Source organism: Heterodontus francisci, chromosome 30 (assembly GCF_036365525.1).
Source record: "Heterodontus francisci isolate sHetFra1 chromosome 30, sHetFra1.hap1, whole genome shotgun sequence".
In the NCBI taxonomy this organism is placed as follows: Eukaryota; Metazoa; Chordata; class Chondrichthyes; order Heterodontiformes; family Heterodontidae; genus Heterodontus; species Heterodontus francisci.
This window is the reverse complement of record NC_090400.1, coordinates 42,895,889-42,916,934: the sequence shown is the minus strand read 5'-3', so window position 1 is coordinate 42,916,934 and position 21,046 is coordinate 42,895,889. Positions and strand designations below refer to the sequence as shown.

General features: G+C 39.1%; 1 protein-coding gene across 3 annotated transcripts in view; it reads right to left on the bottom strand.

The window, feature by feature from the left end:
- Positions 1-531: 531 nt before the first annotated feature.
- ssh2a (slingshot protein phosphatase 2a) overlaps positions 532-21,046 on the bottom strand; it is a 175,127-nt gene continuing 154,612 nt past the window's right edge. For 2 of the 3 annotated variants that reach the window (XM_068010447.1, XM_068010446.1), the window contains 3 exons: positions 18,684-18,884; positions 7,085-7,949; positions 532-6,020 (listed from right to left, as the gene is read on the bottom strand). In XM_068010447.1, the coding sequence (XP_067866548.1) occupies positions 3,930-6,020; positions 7,085-7,949; positions 18,684-18,884 (3,157 nt within the window). In that variant the 3' untranslated portion in view covers positions 532-3,929. The remainder of the gene's footprint in view (positions 6,021-7,084; positions 7,950-18,683; positions 18,885-21,046) is intronic. The other variant, XM_068010449.1, reaches the window with a different exon arrangement.

Sequence of the window (21,046 nt, the reverse complement as noted above, 5' to 3'; positions counted from 1 at the left end):
GTCAAAGTGTTGAGTATGCAAGCAGGTGGAGGTTGGAATGATAGTAGTTACAAACTTATTACAGAATAAGTAATGGAGTTTTTCTAGAAATTGAATTTGTGCAGGATGGAACTCAGGAGGCCATTAAGAAGTGTGTAGTAGAGCTCCAGCTTGGAGGCGACAAAAAACATGCATAGTGTAGGCAGAGTATGGATAGTTGCACCAATATTATGGTGGAAATGGGTAGTTTTTGAGATGTACAGATTATGGGGTTTGAAGCTCATTGTAATCAGGATGCAAAGATTGTGCAGCTTGAGTGTGCAGAGGGGGAGATGGAAGAAATCAGGGCCAAGATGTAGTGCCTCTGGTGAAAGCCAAACAGGATAGTTTCAGCCTTGCCAATAAAAATTTCATTAAGCTTTAAAACAAGTATTTATCCTTACCCAGAGTCACACTCAAAAGTGTTAATTTTCTATTTCGGATATTGATCGAGTTATGATCCACCAGCATTTTCTTTTTTAAGTTTCATTAACACTCCATATAACCAAAAAATAAATTCATCCTCCAAAATAAAAATTTATTAATTTTGTAACAAGAACATTGTACTTCATACAACAGTGCATTACTTCACATTAAGCAACTTAGCACACTTGCAATAAAAATCTATTGTACAATGAAACATTCCATAATGAAAAATAGCATACAGTGACAATCTAACTTGAAAAGTGGAACCAGTGATAGAAATGCAAACTTCAAGTGGACTGATTAAGCTTCATGGGATAAGTCGTGAACTGAAAACTACAGTCTGCACAACAGAGCCTGTGGAACAAAATAAAATTGTCAAGTTTTTCTAGTTGATCTATTCTAAATGTTTTTTTTCAGATTCATTTGAAGGCATTGTCATGACTTGTGCCAAAATATTCCTTACTATGACATATGGTTTGTACTGGACTTTGAAAGGTGGTGCCATAAGGCTTCTGCAACATACCACTAGATTTTTTTTAGAAGTTAGGTATTGTGGTACTTATACGACAGTATTACAAAAACAAAGATTTAAAAATGAAGTTGTATCCACATAGCACATGCAGTCACATAATTTAAATTTTTGTTTGAAAAAACAATAGTTTAAAAATCAGTTTCACTAGTATGCACCAAATGTGAAAACTGAATGCCAAGGCAATAGACAGCATGCACACAGCATGTGGGGTACAGCTATAAGTTTAAAAAATGTACAGCTCAAATATTCACACAATGTAAACAATAACCACAGTTTAAAAAAAACATATAATTGCTTTATATAAAAATGCCCTTTAAACGTTGTTGTACTGCAGTGGCTGAAAAAACAAATTCCAACAGCAGGCTCCAGACTCATGACATCTGTATTTAAACTCTGAGCATCAATGTGCTATCTGGTCCTCCTAGCAGATAATTTCACATCATGTTCCAGGTAAAATTCATTTGGTTATCAGTCCGATATCGTCCTTTAATTTACAATGGAAGCCATAATTAGACAAAGATGGATATACAGCAGTAATAGGAGCTTGTAGAGATTGTAGTTTTCAAAAAAATGTCAGTAAAACTTCTGAATGCTACACTTTGTAAAGTGGTGATTAATTACATGATTTCAGGTTAGGACAGGCAGAATTTTGATCAGGGATCTTAAAACCAAACAGAATCAACAACAGCCCAGCAGTCTAAGCGAGTGTGCAAATATATCCCAACTGGGTGTATGTGCTACAGGTTGCCATGACTTGAGTTGCCTCAAATGAAGGGAGCTGGGTTCAGTACTCAGATGAGGCACTAGATAAAATGTGACTGCCAGCAAGACAGAGTGCCAAGAGAACTGGCATAATCAAACTGTAGTTGAATAGTCATCTGATCATAAATAAGTATATGTGACGACAGCTGAAGCCTTCAACCACTCTCCCAACTGGGAGGAACTGGCAGCGGTGTGCTCAGGAAAAGGGAACATGAACAGAGAGAAAACTTTTTTTGCATATCTAATCATAAGATGTAGATTTCTAAAAACACAAAACGTGGCTCTCTTGGGGACGAGAGCAAATAATGCCAGTTATAATTGGAACTCAAAATTCCATTTGTTTTGCTCTTTTATCTTGGTTTAAATATTTTTTAATGAAATGTTCCAAATCTCTTGCATTTTAGACATTATGGCTTTTTCTACAATTATTTCACAAAGTGATTGTGATTGGTTAAGTCTTTTATAAATGATGATTCTGCTTTGTTTCTTATGCCAGTTATATACCATTTTGATTAATTTATTCAAATGATACTCATATCCAGGATATCCCAGTTAAATCCAAGAGCATGTTAATAATGGCGACTATAAAATGTAACTAGTCATTCTGCAGTAAAGTTGTATGATTGTTGTTAAGAATCAGATAGACTTTTAATGCACAGAATATAAGCAGTGCTTACAGCTTTTATTACACCAAGTATAATTGTGCAATCTCTAGGAGGTGGTACAAAACATCAACAAGACTAGATGAGAATGCAGGAAAAGTCATATTTGCAAACTTTATGGGAGAAATACATTATTACAAGACTACTGATATTGTCAACTTATTTTCCACAAGTTTCCGGTACAACTTCTAGTCTAGGTATCGCAGTACTATCAGATAGAGCAATATTAAATTATTCCTAATAGTATGAATGTCTATCGATCAAAGGAAAACAGTGACATTCCTACTGCTGTAACTAAATAAAGTAAAAATAGATGGCATATTGCAATTAAAATAGTTCCAGTTTAAAATAAGAATTCTTGTCCTCATCAAATGTACTCCCAGGCAGGGGAAAATGTGTGAATATTATACACATAACAGGAATGAAGATAGTAAGTTTAGATTCACCCCTTCAACAAAATACAAAACATCCATATCAGTGATTTATAAAACTAAAAAAAATTTACAAGTTTTTTCTTTAAAGGAGAAATCACATTGAAAAGTGATTCCCCATTAAGGTTGGTGACACAACAAATTTAAGTCCTTCCAATGGGACCAACGCATGGCACTTTAGGGGTTAAATACACAAAAGAATATAAAGAAAAGGCAGAGAACAGTTATTACGGGGATTCCTCTTTAAGCTGATATGGAAGGTCTTATCAAAAGCCCACTGCAGCGTTCAAGTAATAATTCACATTAACCCTGAATGTAGACCACCCTAAAAGGAACACACAAACCAACAGAAAAACAATGTGTAAAGCCATTTCATAGTGATGGAAAAATGAGAGAAGTTCAGCAGGTCACATACATTGCAGCTAACAGTCTCTGAATAGCCCTGCAAAGAGAGCTGATCTCAATTTTACTTTAAGCAAGCTTGTGGATGATTAGGGGATAGTGCACACTCAGATTCTGCTGCACACCATGTTTCACTATAATGCATGGTTATACCTCAAGGGCTCAATAGTCAACTACATAAGAGTTTTTTTTTTGAGAGGGAAGAAAAAAAGAGGAACTCAACTGTATCAGTAAAGGTGGTGGTACAATAAAAATCATTATGGTCAGTATTTTCTCTCAGCAGGAGGATCAGATTATGTACATAATGTATGGCAGGAAAGACTATTATTTAAAAGCAAAAAGTGATAGCACATTTGCACAAAAGTACAGAACTCATCACAAAGAGCAGTTTTTCCCTGATTTCAATTTAGAGGTATGTTTAACAGACTGGTTGATTTAACTACAGGCTTGCTCAGTGTTAGCTGGTGTGCTCTTTACAATAAGATCTTGTGGTTAAAGAGCTCGGTTTCACACAATTTTAAGTCAATACCAATTACAGAAAGAAATCAAGCAAGCAAGAAGCCTAAGGTCTATACGCATTCATCAATAAAATAAAACCCACATTTAACAATATATAGAAAACAAATTGTAAAGTGCATGTTCCTTTGAAAAAAAAAAACTGCCTTTCATAGGGGAGCCTAGCTTTTGGGCTTAGGATCACATGGTATTATATAAAGGATTGGCTGTGTGTTTTTTCTCATTAGCCATTTTTAATCGCTTTAATGGATGATTTCTATGATGGTGCTGTCGAGGTGCTATAGCTGTTTGTGGGGTGGGACTGGGTACGTCAGTGTCAGAAGGAGGCGAAGGCTTTATCTGTGGAAGATTCTCTTCTGCACTTGCCAGAGGACCCTCTTGAGTTGATTCAACTGCTTTGGCATACTGTATTAAAGGCTTCTCCACAGGGTTACTTTGAACAATACTTTCTGATGTTTTAAGTTGCTTTGCAAAACACATTGTGGACTGAGGATCTTGTTGGAGAATAGAGATGGAAACACATTTCTTTTTGCTGGGTTCATCTTCCACAGCACACTCCGCTCTAAACTCACTTGAATTTTGCACAGTCCATGGTGTGTTCTGGAGAGTGTCAGAAAATGCTTGGCAAGAACTATCCAAGCCCCTTTTAAATAAATCATCCCTTGAGAGCTCCAGGTAACCCAGCTTAGCAATAGATGCCGAACGTTTCATCAGTGATGGAGTTGTGAGGCCTGCCTGCCGAATCTTAGCTTCAATTTCCTTTGATCGCTGATTACTAACCCTCAAGGCACTACTTAGATGATTTATACGGTCAATGTTGGAACCATGGCTAAAATGATCAAGATTTGAAAAATTTAACATCCCCTGCATTTCTCTGATACTTTGATCAAATCTGCTGAAACTTAACTCTAAATCCTCACAGTTCAGCAAAGTAATGGAATCATCCTCTGCTCTTTGCAAAGATGTCATTCTGGTGTCAGCTTCCTGAAGCCCTGAATAGATGGTTTCCTTACCGAGGATCTCTGCATCAATATCTGTACTCGATTCTGTGACACCTTCCAGGTGCAGTACATGTGTTTGATACTCCAAGCCTTTTAATGGCAAAGGTGCTGCATCACTAACAAATAAATCAATTTCGTACTCAGAGAACAGGTCAGCTACCTCTTCTGAATGACCACCAGATTTGAAGGTCATTCCTTCAATTTCTTTCTGGTGGGTTGGGGCCAAACCTGCAGCATCCAATACTGGTAATGGTGACTGGCATGGAAAGTCAGTGGTGTGCACTTCTATCATTTCTAGATCATCTGCAGACTGTATTATGGCCTCATTTTCCTTCCCTGGAGATTCACCTTCAATGATGATCTTTTCTTCTCCTGTCAAAGAAGTTGGTGGTTTAAATACATGGGTGAATTCAATGATTTCAATTTTTTTGGGAAGCTGAGTGTATGAATCCAGTTCTTCAGAGGTTTCAAAACAGTGGATTATCCTATGTTCCACAGTGCTCAAAGAACCAGGTTCAGCTTGTTCTAGTTCCAGTCTTGATTCTAATGGATGCTCCATCACACGCGACTGAGAGTCGGAGACTGGCTCTTGATTCTGAGGTACACTAAGCTCAAGTAGCAAACATTTGTCTTCAGCAATCCTTTCTTTTCCTTTATCCTTGAATAAAGATAATTCAGGAGAGACAGCCTCATTCTTATTTGTCACCACAAATTCATTAGCTGTAGCTCCATCAATTCTGGAATTTTTACGGATTGGTAATGTTACCAAAGATGATTGATGTTCTTGCTCTTGCTTTAATCGTTCTTCAAACTCCTGGGTTGCACGTTTTACTGAGCCAGGACACCATTTTGGCACCTGTTCATGGCCTACGCTTCCATTCTGTGCAGACTCTTTAACGGCTGTCTCCTGATAGTCCTCATTGCTCTTGACCGTTAAATGCATTTGCTGACATGCATTGTCCTTAGATTTATATAAATCACTGGCTTTTTTGCAATTGTTTTCAGCAACTAAAGATTCGTTTGCACAATGGTTTTTTGCAGTGTTGCCATTTTCAGAAAGCAAGTGGAAATCTGCAGGTAGTTCATGAACTGTATTCCTCTTTGGTGTTTGGGTCTGGTTAGTGGTGATGCTTTCTGTTTTGCTTTGGCACAAGCCTGAACTCTGACTGGACTCTATTTCCGTCACTAATTCTTTCACAGAAATAACATTTAATGACTGTGACCTCGTTAAGGAAGACTTCTTGCTGGACGGGTTCAGTACCAGATTTTCCTATGGAAGAGAGAAAAGAAAATGAACACAATCATGTAACGTTTATATGGTCTCCTCATAAGTGAGCAAGCGCCCAGAGAAGTAAACACAATTTTGATTATAAAACAAAAAAGGATCAATTTCCAAAAAACTATACACTACAACAGACATTAATTACACGAATACAGATCAAATGCAAAATATTCAAGCAAAAATTAGTGTCTCGATTTCTTGAAATTTCATACTCCCTTTCTCACTTCTCTACCCATTATTATAAATCTCATCTCCGATGGAAGGAAACTCTTCTTTCCCAAGCGCTCTTTGGAGTTGAACGGTAGGAAATTAGTCAATACTAAAGCATAAAAGACTGAGCTGTCATTAATAGGAACTAGGACAGTTCCACACATGAATATGCCAGCAAATTATTTTTAAAGGTTATATTTGTGTGCGCAAGGTAAGATATATCAGTGCTAACATATGGAGCAGTTTTCCACAAACGCCATCCACTAGCAGCATTAAGTACTCTGAGGAATACAGCCTTTAGCAAAAAGTGTTTTTCGTTCACTGTCTGCAACATGACATTACTGTTAACTGCACCAGTGTTGTATTTTTCATGTCAAAGATTCTTGTACTCTTAAGAATTTACACCAGTGTGAAATGTGGGCAGTTCTATCCTCTGGACTTACACCCAATAGGAACTGGATTCAACATGCTCCAAATTCATTTCATACAAATAGCAGAGAGGGACTTGCAACTCATAATTCTGGGATGGATTCAAACTCCGTTTCTCGGAAATAGAACGACAGTGCTGCAGCTCAACATATTTCATAACTAACTATACTGGAAACAGAACAACTATGTCAGAACATATTATAATGCAAGACAAATACAATTGAACAAAAATGATCAATACTTGAGGACAAACTTCGTTCATAGAAATTTAATCTATTACATTTTCTTGAAATAATTAGCATGTCCAATTGAAATAATTTACTTTAGAAGTGTATGGGGAATTTTGCTCAGTTTATCTGCAGTTACTTTTAATAGTTTGCAGTTCCAAAAATGTTTAGCATAGTATTTTTTACCTTATTTGATTTTGCATCATTATCCACACATTTATCTCTTGCATGAGCCACGTTATCCACTAAAGTCTGTCCCTGATCATCTGCAATCTGCTGCTCTTTCTCAAAGGTTTCCTGTGCAGCCACTTTTGTGGCACAGTATTTCCCTCCACCAAGCTCCTCAGTTTTTGAGTGTGATTGGGCTCGAGCCCCACTCTCCTGTGAAAGCTCAATGAATTTTTCTCTTGCACTGAAGAAGTCAATTCGATCAGTACTTAAGCTGCAAATTCCAGCATCTACATCTGATGTTGAGACTGGAGAAGCCAAATCCTGTGAAGCTTTATGATCTTCAAGCAGGGGTGCAATTTCAAGTAATGGCATTGAAATGCTGTTTGATTTTAAACTAATATCTTTTTCTGATTCACCTACTTCTAAATCAGTCAACACGATGGGATGGTCAGGTGAAGAAGTAAGTCCCTGCTGTGACAAGACATCTGATGGGTTGTGGCAGTCTTGGAGAGGAACAGTATCTGAGCTGCAACCTGCACAACTCTTAGCGATACTATCGGAGGTCACTGTTACTGGCATTGTTGCCGAAGAGATGCTGTTGTGCAAGTCATCGGGGTTACATTTTGAAGGTATTTCATTGTCTGCATCAATTTCAGAATTTAACTCTTTTTTTTCCTCATGGACTCCAGGTAAAACTGTATCTAGAACATCTGAGAACTGTGGATGACATAGATGTTCAGCAAGTGGATCAGTTGGCATTTCTGTAGTGGAAGTACTGTCCCTTCTGTTTAAGTCAACGGTAGATTTATTAATACGCTCACGGTGGTCAGAAAGGTCACTATCAGAGTGCGATCGCCATAGTTTATTGTGCCTCTGTTTGCTGCATTAAAAGAAAACAAAGAGGAATAGTTTAAATAAAAGTACCTCTATCACAGTAAAATATTCTAGGCATTATACAATATGTATTTATACAGTGCCCAATCACATTGAAACACCTCAAACATTCCACAGACATTAATTTCTAGATGCAGAGACTGTTTATGCAGACAAAAATACAGTAGTCATTTCTTTCCAGCAGTACCTAACAAACAGCCTCTCAGAAATGTCTTAAAACATTTCACCTACAATAATTACTTTGAAGTGCTGAGACTCTTGTTACTTATACAAACAGGACATCCATTTTGGACACAAGATTCCTCAAATAGCAACAATTGACCTATTCATCTATTTTTAGTGGTATTGGTTGAGCTAGGAATGCCCGGGTTCACCAACTATCTGAACATACAGTGGGTGAGTTTAACTTCCATCATTTGAAGGATACCACCACCAACAAAGCAGTACTCCTCTAGAACTATACTGGAGTGTTAGTCTAGATTATGCACTCAAATCCTATACCGTTCTTGCACCCACAATCTGCCAATCCAAAGTAGGGCGAGACTTCAAGCCATTGAGCCGAGTTGACAATGGGGTAAAAGAAAAATAGCTCCAAGTATCCAAAGTGTAACTATAACCCAAGGAACTGAATTTTTTTTTAAACGTGGGTATAATGGTTATATCATCTGCAGCAGCCACACAGGCTGACTTGATGCCAAATTTACAGAATCAATATTTCTTCTCGGGGGTCATGAGCCTTTGGAACTATTCCTCAAAAGGCAATGGAAGCAGAGCTTTCGAATATTTTTAAGGCAGAGGTAGATAGATTCTTGATAAGCAAGAGGGTGAAAGGTTATTGGGAGTAGGTGGGAATGTGCAGTCGAGGTTGCAATCAGATTAGCCATGATCTTACTGAATGGCAGAGCAGGCTCGAGGGGCCAAGTAGCCTACTCCTGCTCCTAATTCGTATGTTCGTAATATAAATATTTTTCCCTTATTGCTCCCCATCATTCATTTTCCATTTCGTTGGGGAGCCTTGGGGATGGTCCCTGGCAATTGACAAGGAGTGCGGGATGGACAAGATAGTAAATTCAACTTACTTGAGAGAAAAGAAAAGCCACTCAAATTATTCGTTTTTTTCGTAAAAAGATTAGGACTCTCGAAATCTATTTTTGGAGGTGGAAGGGAAGTAATCTTTTAATTAGCCATAAATAACTGTAGTATTTGAACAGTATTCTGCAGGTTGAAGAAAGACTAATTTATTATACAAGCCTCATTAAAAGGCTGAAATGATCCACCAAAGCATTTCTAATGCACTACTAAGCGTTGACTTCTTTACAGAATACCTGTTGATGCAAAGAAAATAAAGCAACCAGATCATCCATATAAGTCCCGCATCTGTAGATGGAAAGACGTAAATAGATTATATTAACCCCAAAATATATGTGTTTTTTGGGCACACTTTATTTTGATGGAATATATTCTTTATAAAAACAATCAGTTACTGAAGTCATACAAATGAGACTGCCTTCGTGCATAAAGACTCAGCTATACCAGTATTAATGTAAACTATGGAAGATAGGAAAAGAGAATTGCTGCTGCTGCAGCCCACAAAGAGTGCTGAAAAAGGCACTTACCTTGTGCAGCCAGCAGCTCTCACTTCCCTTTCACTGCCAGGTTTCCCCATGCCTGGGAAACCTGTGCTGCAATAGTCAATTTTAAAAATTGGTCTCCCAGTGGCACTCTAGGAGTCCAATTAAATATGTAAATTAAGCTTCTCCATGTCACGACAATGACACCTCGATATCTGCCACCATAAAAAAGGCAACAGGTTGATACGCAAATGTTGAGGACGCTTTCCCAGTATTTAATGCTAACCAACACCACTCCCCCCACACTCTCCCCATCTGTCGTGGGAGGATTAATAGAGGCTGAAGTGCTCAGAGGGAAGCCTGACAAGTTATTATAATCAGATGACATTACAAACTTCCAAGTACTCAAACCTAGTGATGCTCCCACTTACATACACTGAAGTAGTAAACAAATAGGAACGAACCGAAGCACAGGTATCTGATAAACATCAATCCGATGATGCAGGTCTTACACTCACGTGTATCGCAAAGAACAGTCGGCTAGACTATGAGTGACCAGAGTTACATTTGGTCCTTCATTACCTCCAGTGCTGCACAATGCGGCAGAATATGAATTTTTAGCAGTAGATATGATAATTACATTCTAGTGAAATACTAGCAAAAAGAAAACCTAAGTGCTAAGCAGAAAACTAAAATCTTACAATTCTGTGGATATTGCTAAAAAATTGTCCTGTAAAATAAAACCAAATATATTGCTAGAAAATATCAATTTTTTTTCCTGTTTGAAACTTCCTCAGTTATTACACTGTCATTGCAACAGTTCCAAACAAGTCATGTCCAAAAATCTAAATGACTAAAATTGTAACTTCCTAATTTAACATGCTTGTTTGATAGTGCCGCAGCCCTGTTCATTGAAGTGCTTGTATAAATGCAGGTTGTTTGTATTAGTATCATCTTTCCTGTTATACAATAGTGACTATTTTGAGATATGAAGTGATATTAAATTGATGGGGACAAGTGAATTCAAATACTCAGCAGGGAAAAAAAAGTTCAGTGGTTTGTAACTTAATATGTTAAACACAAGCTTTCACTGTGATGGTGCAGCATAGTTAAAATTCTTCTGTAATGAAACATGGCTCGTGATGGTTCTACACAAATAAAAACATCTCAACAAATCAAAACATACTCTTTTAGATAGAAAACCCAAACCAGAGTTCAAAGAAGAAATGGAAGTAGCAAAAATGCAATATACAAAATTGCAATGAGAAAAGGTAGCTCAGCAAGCTAGATCATTATTCTGATCCACATATTGGAGTAATTAAAGTAATTTCTTCTTCCTCCTAAATTTACATCTAGCTTACTCCCAAAACAGAAACTGAATTCTCGAGTCCAGTTTGGTGTCCCTTCCCTCTCTCTGCTTTGCCACTGCACAGCCTTCAGCCATCATGAATTCCTTTGCCAAACCTCTTTACCTTGTTCCATCTCTCCCCACCTTTCATAATGCATCAAAATTGAGCACTTGAACTGCATTTTCAGTAATCTCCCCTCCTATTGCCTGCTTGGTGTCTATTATCCCTTCTCTTCCAGGTTTTGTGTTAAGCGTGTTTGGATGCTCAACATTAAAGACAGCAAATAAATATGCATGATGTTGAATTTTTAAAATTAATATTCCATTCAAACCAATATCAAACCAAGTGATAGAAAATTTATTTAAAGACTAAGTGAGAAACAGTTATTCACAGTTTAAATTTAAACTTGAGGTTTCCTCATCTTATACCTAAACGCCCAAGCTTTTCTTTTCGCCATCACAATTAACTCGTTCTTTTCCCTACATTTTTTTCTTTAGTGAGAATAGATTAAATTTCCTTAGACAATGGCTCTAACTACAACCTTTGGGCCAAAGTTTAGCAACTTTAAACTACACATCCCAGATAAGTCAATTCTATTTTCCCTTACTTCTTATTCTTTGATTTATCCTGTTTGAATTTTAAGGAGCTGGTGGCTTAGAAAGGGATAACATTCGTGATGATACTTTATTGGTGGGTACATCAGAATATTGTTGGCAATTGCAGCTCAGGAAACATGTACATTAATGGGAGCATCTTGATTTAAACTTGAGACCGGAGAGGCTCTGTAGTCAATGAAATTAAAAAGCCAGGATTATCCTGCCTTTGGCTTCTTTTATTCATTAGAAACTCAGCTGCATTGCTCTTTGTTGTCTTCAAACCCTTCTCAAAGCCCAACTTCCCAAATATAGGGGTACATTTTCCTCCATTGATGGGAACATAGAGAGAGTGCTTCTCCACATTATACTTGTGCTATCTGACTCTTCACTATAGAACTGTTGAAAAATTATGGCACAGAAAGAGGATATTCAGCCCATCATGTCAGCACTGGCTGAAAAAAAAAACAAGCCGTCCAATCGAATCCCACCTTCCAGCACCTCGTCCGCAGCCTTGCGGGTTACAGCACTTCAGGTGGAGGTCCAGGTACCTTTCAAATGAGTTGAAGGTTTCTGCCTCCACTACCGATCTGGGCAGTGAATTCCAGACACCCACCACCCTCTGGAGAAAAGGTTTGTCCTCATGTTCTCTCTAATCCTTCGACCAATCACCTTAAATCTGTGCCCCATGGTAAATGACCTCTCCACTAGGGGAAACAGGTCCTTCCTGCCTACTCTAACTAGGCCCTTCGTCATTTTGTACACCTTAATTAAGTCACACCTCAGCCTCCTCTGTTCTAAGGAAAACTTAGCCTATCCAATCTTTCCTCATTGCTGCAATTTTCAAGCCCCAGCAACATTCTTGTAGATCGCCTCTCGACTCTCTCCAGAGCAATTGCCCTTCCTGTAATGTGACGACCAGAACTGCACACAATACTCCAGCTGTGACCTAACCAGCATTTTATACAGTTCCAGCATTACATCCCTGCTTTTGTGTTCTGTATCTCAGCCAATAAAGGAAAGCATTCCATATGCCTTCTTCACTACTTCATCTACCTGTCCTGCCACCTTCAGGGACCTGTGGACAAGCACTCAAAGGTCTCTCACTTCCTCTCCCCCGGTCAATATCCTCCCATTTATTGTGCATTCCCTTGCTTTGTTTGCCCTCCCCAAATGTATTACCTCACATTTCTCCGGATTGAATTCCATTTGGCACTTTTCCACCCACTCAACCAAACCACTGATATCATTCTGGAGTCGACTGCTATCCTCTTTACTATCAACTACACAGCTAATTTTTGTGTCATCTGCAAATTTCCCAATCATGCATCATCACTAACAGTGGATAGAAGAAAATATACGAATAGTGACCAAAGCTGAACATAACACTCCATGTATGTTCTCATTAACATGTTAAAGGTTCTACGTATTACCTCCTTGGAGAATTACAGCCTATAATCTAATTTGAATAAACAAACACCCTGAATTGTTTTGGCAGCTTCTTCTTTATTTTGAGACATCTTTTTTGCATTTCAGACTATTTACTGATAAAACTTCACCCTGTACTTATATTGCTACTTTTTTTTTAGAATGAATATCTATGACCTTATATTATTTAAGAACAAGGTGTCAGAATGCTGCTGTAGTCCACAGGGATAATTGGTATTATAAAATACAAGGATAACGAGAATGTAATTTACTGCTTTGGAAAAACAACAATTTTTAGCTGTTAACACAGGAGGTATTCTGCAAAATACTATGGAGAAGCATGCAAATAGGGTAATTTTTATGGTTTCTCTATTAATGAGAGAGCTATAAATAATGCTCACTCACAGTAACACTCAATCTATTGCAACAATAATTTACCACAATTAAGATATGAAACCATATTGAGGCCAAGAAAGATTTACAGCTTATATGTTACTGACAATTAGATAATGCAGCTTTTAAGGCCAGATGTTCATTCCTTGTACTATAGGCAGAAGCCAGTCCTTTAATCATAAGACACTAAGGAATGACTTAGTCTGGGCATGCTGTGAGCAACTGTTAAGATAAAGATAAAGCTAAAGCTAAAAATCAGGGTTTCAAACCTCAAATTTGATGGCTTGCAATGATATTTAGTTATTAGCTTTTCCAATGCAAGCAAAATAAACAGCTATCCTTTCTGTCAGCTTTACCCTTTGGTTGCGATATTAAATTCTAACTTTAACACTTCTTCTTCTTTGGACTCCTTGTCCCAGGAGACAATGGGTAAACGCCTGGAGGTGGTCAGTGGTTTGTGAAGCAGCACCTGGAGTGGCTATAAAGGCCAATTCTACAGTGACAGACTGTTCCACAGGCACTGCAGATAAAATTGGTTGTCGGGGCTGTTACACAGTAGGCTCTCTCCTTGCGCTTGCCTTTTTTCCTGCCAACAGCTAAGTCTCTTCGACTCGCCACTCTTTAGCCCCGCCTTTATGGCTGTCCGCCAGCTCTGGCGATCACTGACAACTGACTCCCACGACTTGTGATCAAGGTCACAGGACTTCATGTCACGTTTGCAGACGTCTTTAAAGCGGAGACATGGACGGCCGGTGGGTCTGATACCAGTGACGAGCACGCTGCACAATGTGTCCTTGGGGATCCTGCCATCTTCCATGCGGCTTACATGGCCAAGCCACCTCAAACATCGCTGGCTCAGTAGGGTGTATATGCTGGGGATGTTGGCTGCCTCAAGGACATCTGCGTTGGATACGGTCCTGCCACCTGATGCCAAGTATTCTCCAGAGGCAGCGAAGTTGGAATGAATTGAGACGTCGCTCTTGGCTGACATACGTTGTCCAGGCCTCGCTGCCATAGAGCAAGGTATTGAGGACACAGGCTGAATACACTTGGACTTTTGTGTTCCGTGTCAGTGCGCCATTTTCCCACACTCTCTTGGCCAGTCTGGACATAGCACCAGACGCCTTTCCCATGTGCTTGTTGATTTCTACATCGAGAGACAGGTTACTGGTGATAGTTGAGCCTAGGCAGGTGAGCTCATGAACCACTTCCAGTGCGTGGTCGTCGATTTTGATGGATGGAGCATTTCTGACGTCCGGTCCCACGATGTTCGTTTTCTTGAGGCGGACGGTTCGGCCAAATTCGTTGCAGGCAGCCGCAATCCTGTCGATGATTCCATGCAGACACTCTTCCGTGTGGGATGTTAATGCAGTATCGTCAGCAAAGAGGAGTTCCCTGATGAGGGCCTTCCGTACTTTGGCCTTCACTCTTAGATGGGCAAGGTTGAACAACCTACCGTCTGATCTTGTGTGGAGGAAAATTCCTTCTTCTGAAGACTTGAACGCATGTGAAAGCAGCAGGGAGAAGATCCCAAACAGTGTAGGTGCGAGAACACAGCCCTGTTTCACGCCACTCTGGATAGGAGAGGGGTCTGATGAAGCTGAATTGTGCCTTTCACATTGTCATGGAATGAGCTGATGATACTTAGTAGCTTTGGTGGACATCAGATCTTTGCTAGTAGTCTGAAGAGACCACGTCTGCTGACGAGGTCAAAGGCTTTGGTGAGAACTATGAAAGCAACGTAGAGGGGCATCTGTTGTTCGCGGCATTTCTCTTTCAGCTGGCGAAGGGAGAACAGCATGTCAATGGTGGATCTCTCTGCTCGAAAGCCACACTGTGCCTCAGGGTAGACACACTCAGCCAGCTTCTGGAGCCTGTTTAAAATGATTCAAGCGAAGACTTTCCCCACTATGTTGAGCAGGGAGATTCCATGGTAGTTGTTGCAGTCACTGCGGTCACCCTTGTTCTTATAGAGGGTGATGATATTGGCATTGTGCATGTCCTGTGGTACTGCTCCCTCGTCCCAGCACAGGCAAAGCAGTTCATGGAGTGCTGACAGTATAGCAGGCTTGGCACACTTGATTATTTCAGGGGTAATGCCGTCCTTCCCAGGGGCTTTTCCACTGGCTAGAGAATCAATGGCATCACTGAGTTCCGATTTTGTTAGCTGTTCGTCCAGCTCATCCATGACTGGCAGAGACTGGGCTGCATTGAGGGCGGTCTCAGTGACATTTTCCCTGGAGTACAGTTCTAGGTAGTGCTCCACCCAGCAGTCCATTTGCTTGCATTGGTCAGAGATCGTGTCCCCTGATTTAGACTTGAGGGGGGTGATCTTCTTGATGGTTGGCCCAAAAGCTCTCTTCATGCCATCATACATTCCTCTGATGTTTCCAGTGTCGGAGGCCAGCTGAATACGACTGCATAGGTGTTGTCAGTAGTCATTTGCACAGCACCTGGCTGTTCTTTGTGCAGCACTTCTGGCTACTTTAAGTGCTACGGATGTTAACTCGCTGGGGGCTTTCTTGTAGTTCAACAGTGCAATGCGCTTAGTGGCTTTGACAGGTTCCAGCTCTTGAAAGTGAGATTGAAACCAGTCTGCATTCTGCTTCTCATGTTTGCCATAGGTGGTCATTGCTGAGTCATAGATGGCATCTCTGATGTGAGCCCACTTGGTCTCCGCATCCCGTGCAGGAGTGTTTTGAAGGGCTTTTTCAAGTGAATTTAGAAACTTATGTAATAGCTGTGGAAAAGAAATTCTGTTAGTGTTGATGTGCGGGCGGCCCTTCTGCTTGGAGCGATGTAGCTGCTTTGGTTTGAGTCTAATTTTGCTGCACACCAGGGAGTGGTCAGTGTCGCAGTCCACACTGTGGAAGCTGCGTGTGATTTGGACACTGTTTATAGAGGCTCGCCTTGTGATGATGAGATCCAGCTGGTGCCAACATTAAGATGATGTGAAAATACACCCAAGATGAAAGACTAATTCTCCCTTTGTTAATTGATAGGAATGTTCTGACATTTCTTGAACTGGCTAGAGCTTCATGTGAAGTTTGATTATATAAAATGGAATGATTATTTTTTTTTGTATGTATATAATTTTTGGTAGTTATAAAATACAGCTTTCACAAGTTAATAAAAAGGACTGCTTAAACTTCCAAGCAGGGAACTAGCTTCATTTTACTTGTTTTTTTAAATTGCAGGCATTTCCTGTTCTATTGGCACAAAAATATAAACTGTGAACTCAAGTTGAATCAGAGGAAAACATAGAACTGCAAAACAGTTCCTCCTACATGTTATTCTTGAGAGCTTTCATGGGGTTAATGAAGGAAAACATTTACCATTTAATTAAACTTCATAATTTTTCCTCCCCCAAAATCTTATTCTAGCACTGGTCTAAGTAAAATATTAGTGTTGACAGTAAGAAGTTAATCAAGATATTTACGGATCGTTTAATAATTATTTGATTTATTAACATAGCACGAGTTTCAAAAGATTATTGGCTTAGAAGCAATCTGAATTTATTTGCACAGTGCTGTATTTACCTAAAAGATACATTAGGATGAAAACCTGTATGAACTCTTCATCAGAATCTGCCCTGGGACTAGAATCCCACAGTCCATAGTACAGGTCACTGTCTCACACAAGTTCATCAGGAGAGATACAGTGAAGCCAGTTCAATGTGTGTGGATCACTATTCTTGGATCCAAATAAATCTGCAAAGCATACAATGTCTTCACTAACAAATCTCACCAAATATAAAATTTATGACCCACTGCAAAAGCACTTTGCTTGGCTTTAGGGGCAGGGAGACAGTTCAAAAATGGCACAGCAGTTTTATCACTGGGCTTACTTAGTACATTGATACAAAACACATAATAGCAAAGAGGTTTGCAGGGTGTGGGGAGGAGAACAAAAAAAAAAAAAATCACACTTAACCCAATATGTTTGTGCCACAATAAATCCAACCTATCACATTACTCCCATCATTATCAAAGAAATGACAGGATGAATACTGATGGTAGCATTTCTATCTCAAGCTACTCTCTCCAGGCACAACCCAAACTTGTAAGAACAGAATCTAGTATAAGTTGTGTACTTCAGCATGCTATTCTCAGTTCAGGTGGACATAGTATGAAAGGAACCTTTAAACTGGGTAACAACACAGCAACACTGGGTAACAAGGTCGGCATGATACCTATTAAAAGACATAGGTGTCAAACCCAAATTCCTACAGTAAACAAAATCTCCAAATGGATATTTATTGTTTAAGCGGATTAATTAAAACAAGGAACTTTACACATAACGACGATTTTAAGGCACTATAGATTAAAATATTAGTGGATCTGCGGTAGCAATGCTGACAGTGATTTAGTAGATATGAAGTGGATAGTGGCAAAGTGTTTGGTTCAAATATTCCAGAATTAGCATCAGTAGTCAAGTATGTGTGTTTTCCAGGAAAAAAAATCCTGAAAAATTTCAGACAAGCCGAATGAATGTGCCAGATAATGTTTTTGTGCCAATTGCTGCAAGACTATTGTTTTGGTAAATTGGGTAGAGGGAGAATGATGAAAATGTATCCAGGGAGTAAACTAATTCTAATAAACCAAATTCAAACTTTCTCCACTTCATTGATTAGAACTGTTCCTCCTCGAAGACCTTACTCCAGCTGCATGTTCCACTAGACAGAGAAATCTTTCCATTTACAATATAAATGGTTAATTATGCCATAGTCAGCCAGTAACAGAAAGCTTGTGTGTTTTAATCATAAAGATCTTGGGTACTAGACCACAAATCACATAACTGAATTATCTTTTTACAGCACAATATTTTCCACAAAAAAAGCAAAAATACAAGAACACATTGAGTACTGCAGGGCACAATGAGAACGGAGGCTGGAGTTCATGGAACTTGCCCCTATTTGTGGTACGGTCTGAAAGAATTTAATCATTGTAATCTTGTGTTTCTATTTTGGGATAGGTCACCCAAATGAAACCAACACTCAGAATGGGAGACCCCGATTCAAATCATAATTCGGTTTGACATTTCCACTCAGTGAGTTGGTAATCTCACACCTGGTTTGTCTGGTTGAGGACCATGCAGACACAAGGTGCCCAGCTGACTAGGAGAGAGGGAAAATTGGCAGTGGCTCTACCTTGGGTTGCACGGCAGCACCTGGCTCTAGAGCATCATCAGTGGAAGTCGTGGAGATATACACGGCTGCCCTGCCTGCCGTTCTATCAGACCCAATCCAGTGTGTGTGTGTGCCAGGAAGTAAATAGAGGAAAGAAAATGTGAATCAAGAAAGTAAAGAAAAACAAGACATAGCACACATCTGATACTGTAAATTAAAGCTAACTGAAAAAGGAAATATCAAAGATGAGGCACCTACCTAGCTAGCAAGATACCCTGGTACTCTTCCAATTGTCTCATGAAGCTCACATTAGGTTTTGTAACTGTCCGTTTCTCCTTCACATAACTGTAAGCTTTGTCCAAATTCCAGCCGTATTCTTTCATTGCATATGCAATTACAGTGGATGCAGACCTGCTGATGCCCATCTTACAGTGAACAAGACATTTGGAACCATTTTTTCTGATGGAAGAAGAAATATATGTTTAGAATCAAAATTTTCTAAAGCTACAATGATAGTTTGAGTGATTGATGCTTAGGAATATGATATTTATAGTGAATGCTCAAAACTTAACTTTTCAGCAAACCCAAACATGTTCCATAGCTTCAGCTTTGCAAAATTATAGCTGGTTTAAATACAGGCATGTTTTTAATTTGGTATTTTATTTTCCATAGTATGATGGAGTACAGTCATTCATAACTAAGCTTATTTTGAAATATCTTGGAGATTTAGAATATAGGTAATATTTTTATTTTAAATGCACTTCCAGATAACTATAAGCAGGTCTGATACAGGTGCATTGGCATTCAGTTACAATTTGTTCCCAACAGTTGTAATTAGTGCAACAGGTAAACCTGATCATACATAACATAATTACAGTGCATTAGAAATGTGAATCAGTTACATGAAACTGATTTGTTTTCACCTTTAAAATTTTTATCTCTAAAAATTGGATTTCAGAATAAAAGTTACTCATCTAGACTTTAAAAATATTTTGAAATGACTTGCTGCTAACATTGGAAACAGTAAAGATTTCTTAATGTTTAGTTCCATTTCCAAATAAGCTTTTAAATGGGCGGCACAGTGGCGCAGTGGTTAGCACCGCAGCCTCACAGCTCCAGGGACCCGGGTTCGATTCTGGGTACTGCCTGTGTGGAGTTTGCAAGTTCTCCCTGTGTCTGCGTGGGTTTCCTCCGGGTGCTCTGGTTTCCTCCCACATGCCAAAGACTTGCAGGTTGATAGGTTAATTGGCCATTATAAAATTGCCCCTAGTATAGGTAGGTGGTAGGGAAATAGAGGGACAGGTGGGGATGCAGTAGGAATCTGGGATTAGTGTAGGATTAGTATAAATGGGTGGTTGATGGTCGGCACAGACTCGGTGGGCCGAAGGGCCTGTTTCAGTGCTGTATCTCTAAACTAAACTAAATTTTAAGACACGAGAGCTCAAAGTTTTGTGCCTAATAGCATACATTCTAATGTCTCAAACCAGGAAGGATCTTGAGGAACAAAATAAGATAATGCATGATATTAGGTTAGAAAAGAGCTTGAGCTAATTTCTGCTAATACTATAAAAAGTATATAAAGTGATATATAAAAAGTACATAATCTGTGTGAAATCAATTAGATATTCATTATTAGAAGGCTGTATTTGATCATCTGTACAGATTAGATACTACTTCCAGTATTTGCCTTCATGGCAGAGCAACAAATGATAAAATAATTTTCCTGAATTACAATGTTTTTCATTAGAAACCCATCATTTGGGAACCAGGCAAATTACAGATTGTAGCAAGATACAGTATATCGAGGTTCTGTTAGATTCTACACTTTCTACAACAACTTTGTAATTTAACACATATTGTGAGGATTGAAGATGTTTTCAATTCTACATCAATCCACACCACTTCTTTCAGCCCTAGCACTTGCGGGCAATCTTTATTTACTCTTCAAAACCGCTCAGCATCCAGCTTTATGATTATGCTTACTGAAACTATTTTGTTGGCACCTTTGTGAATGCAAACACACAAAAGCATAGATCAACAGGCAGAAAAAGTCTCATAGTACTTTAACATTTTAGTCAAGATCAGATTACTTTTCTGAATACAATAATGGAAAGTTTTTTGTCCTATAACTGCATTGTTACCACCAGGTGAGAAAGGGGTCTTTTGCAGTCTTCACCTGGTCTTATTGTAACAGGGTTTTATTTTTAAACACACAGTTTTGAGCTCCCCATTTGTGAATCCTTGTTCCCAGCTTTCCAATTACAAGCCAAAGAAATGAGCATAAACAGACTTTCTTCAGTTTAAAGGAGAAAAGTGAAATTTATTAAACCTTAAACTTAAACTCTAATGCGGATGTACGACGTGCCCACGCTAGCGTACACATGCGATACACACATGCAGATAGGGACAGAAACGAGGAGAGGAAAATATAAGGTAAACGGTTTGAGGCAGTCTCTGAAGGAGGTTTCTGGTTACTGTTTCAGTGGTTCCAGCTCACTGCAGAGTCTTTGACTGTAGGCAGCTCTTGCGTTTCGTTACAGCCCAGTATTCTTTTTAAACCTTGTTCAACGTAGGAGACTTTTCTCTCTTTGAGGTTCTTGTGCCTTCAATGGTTTCCGAAG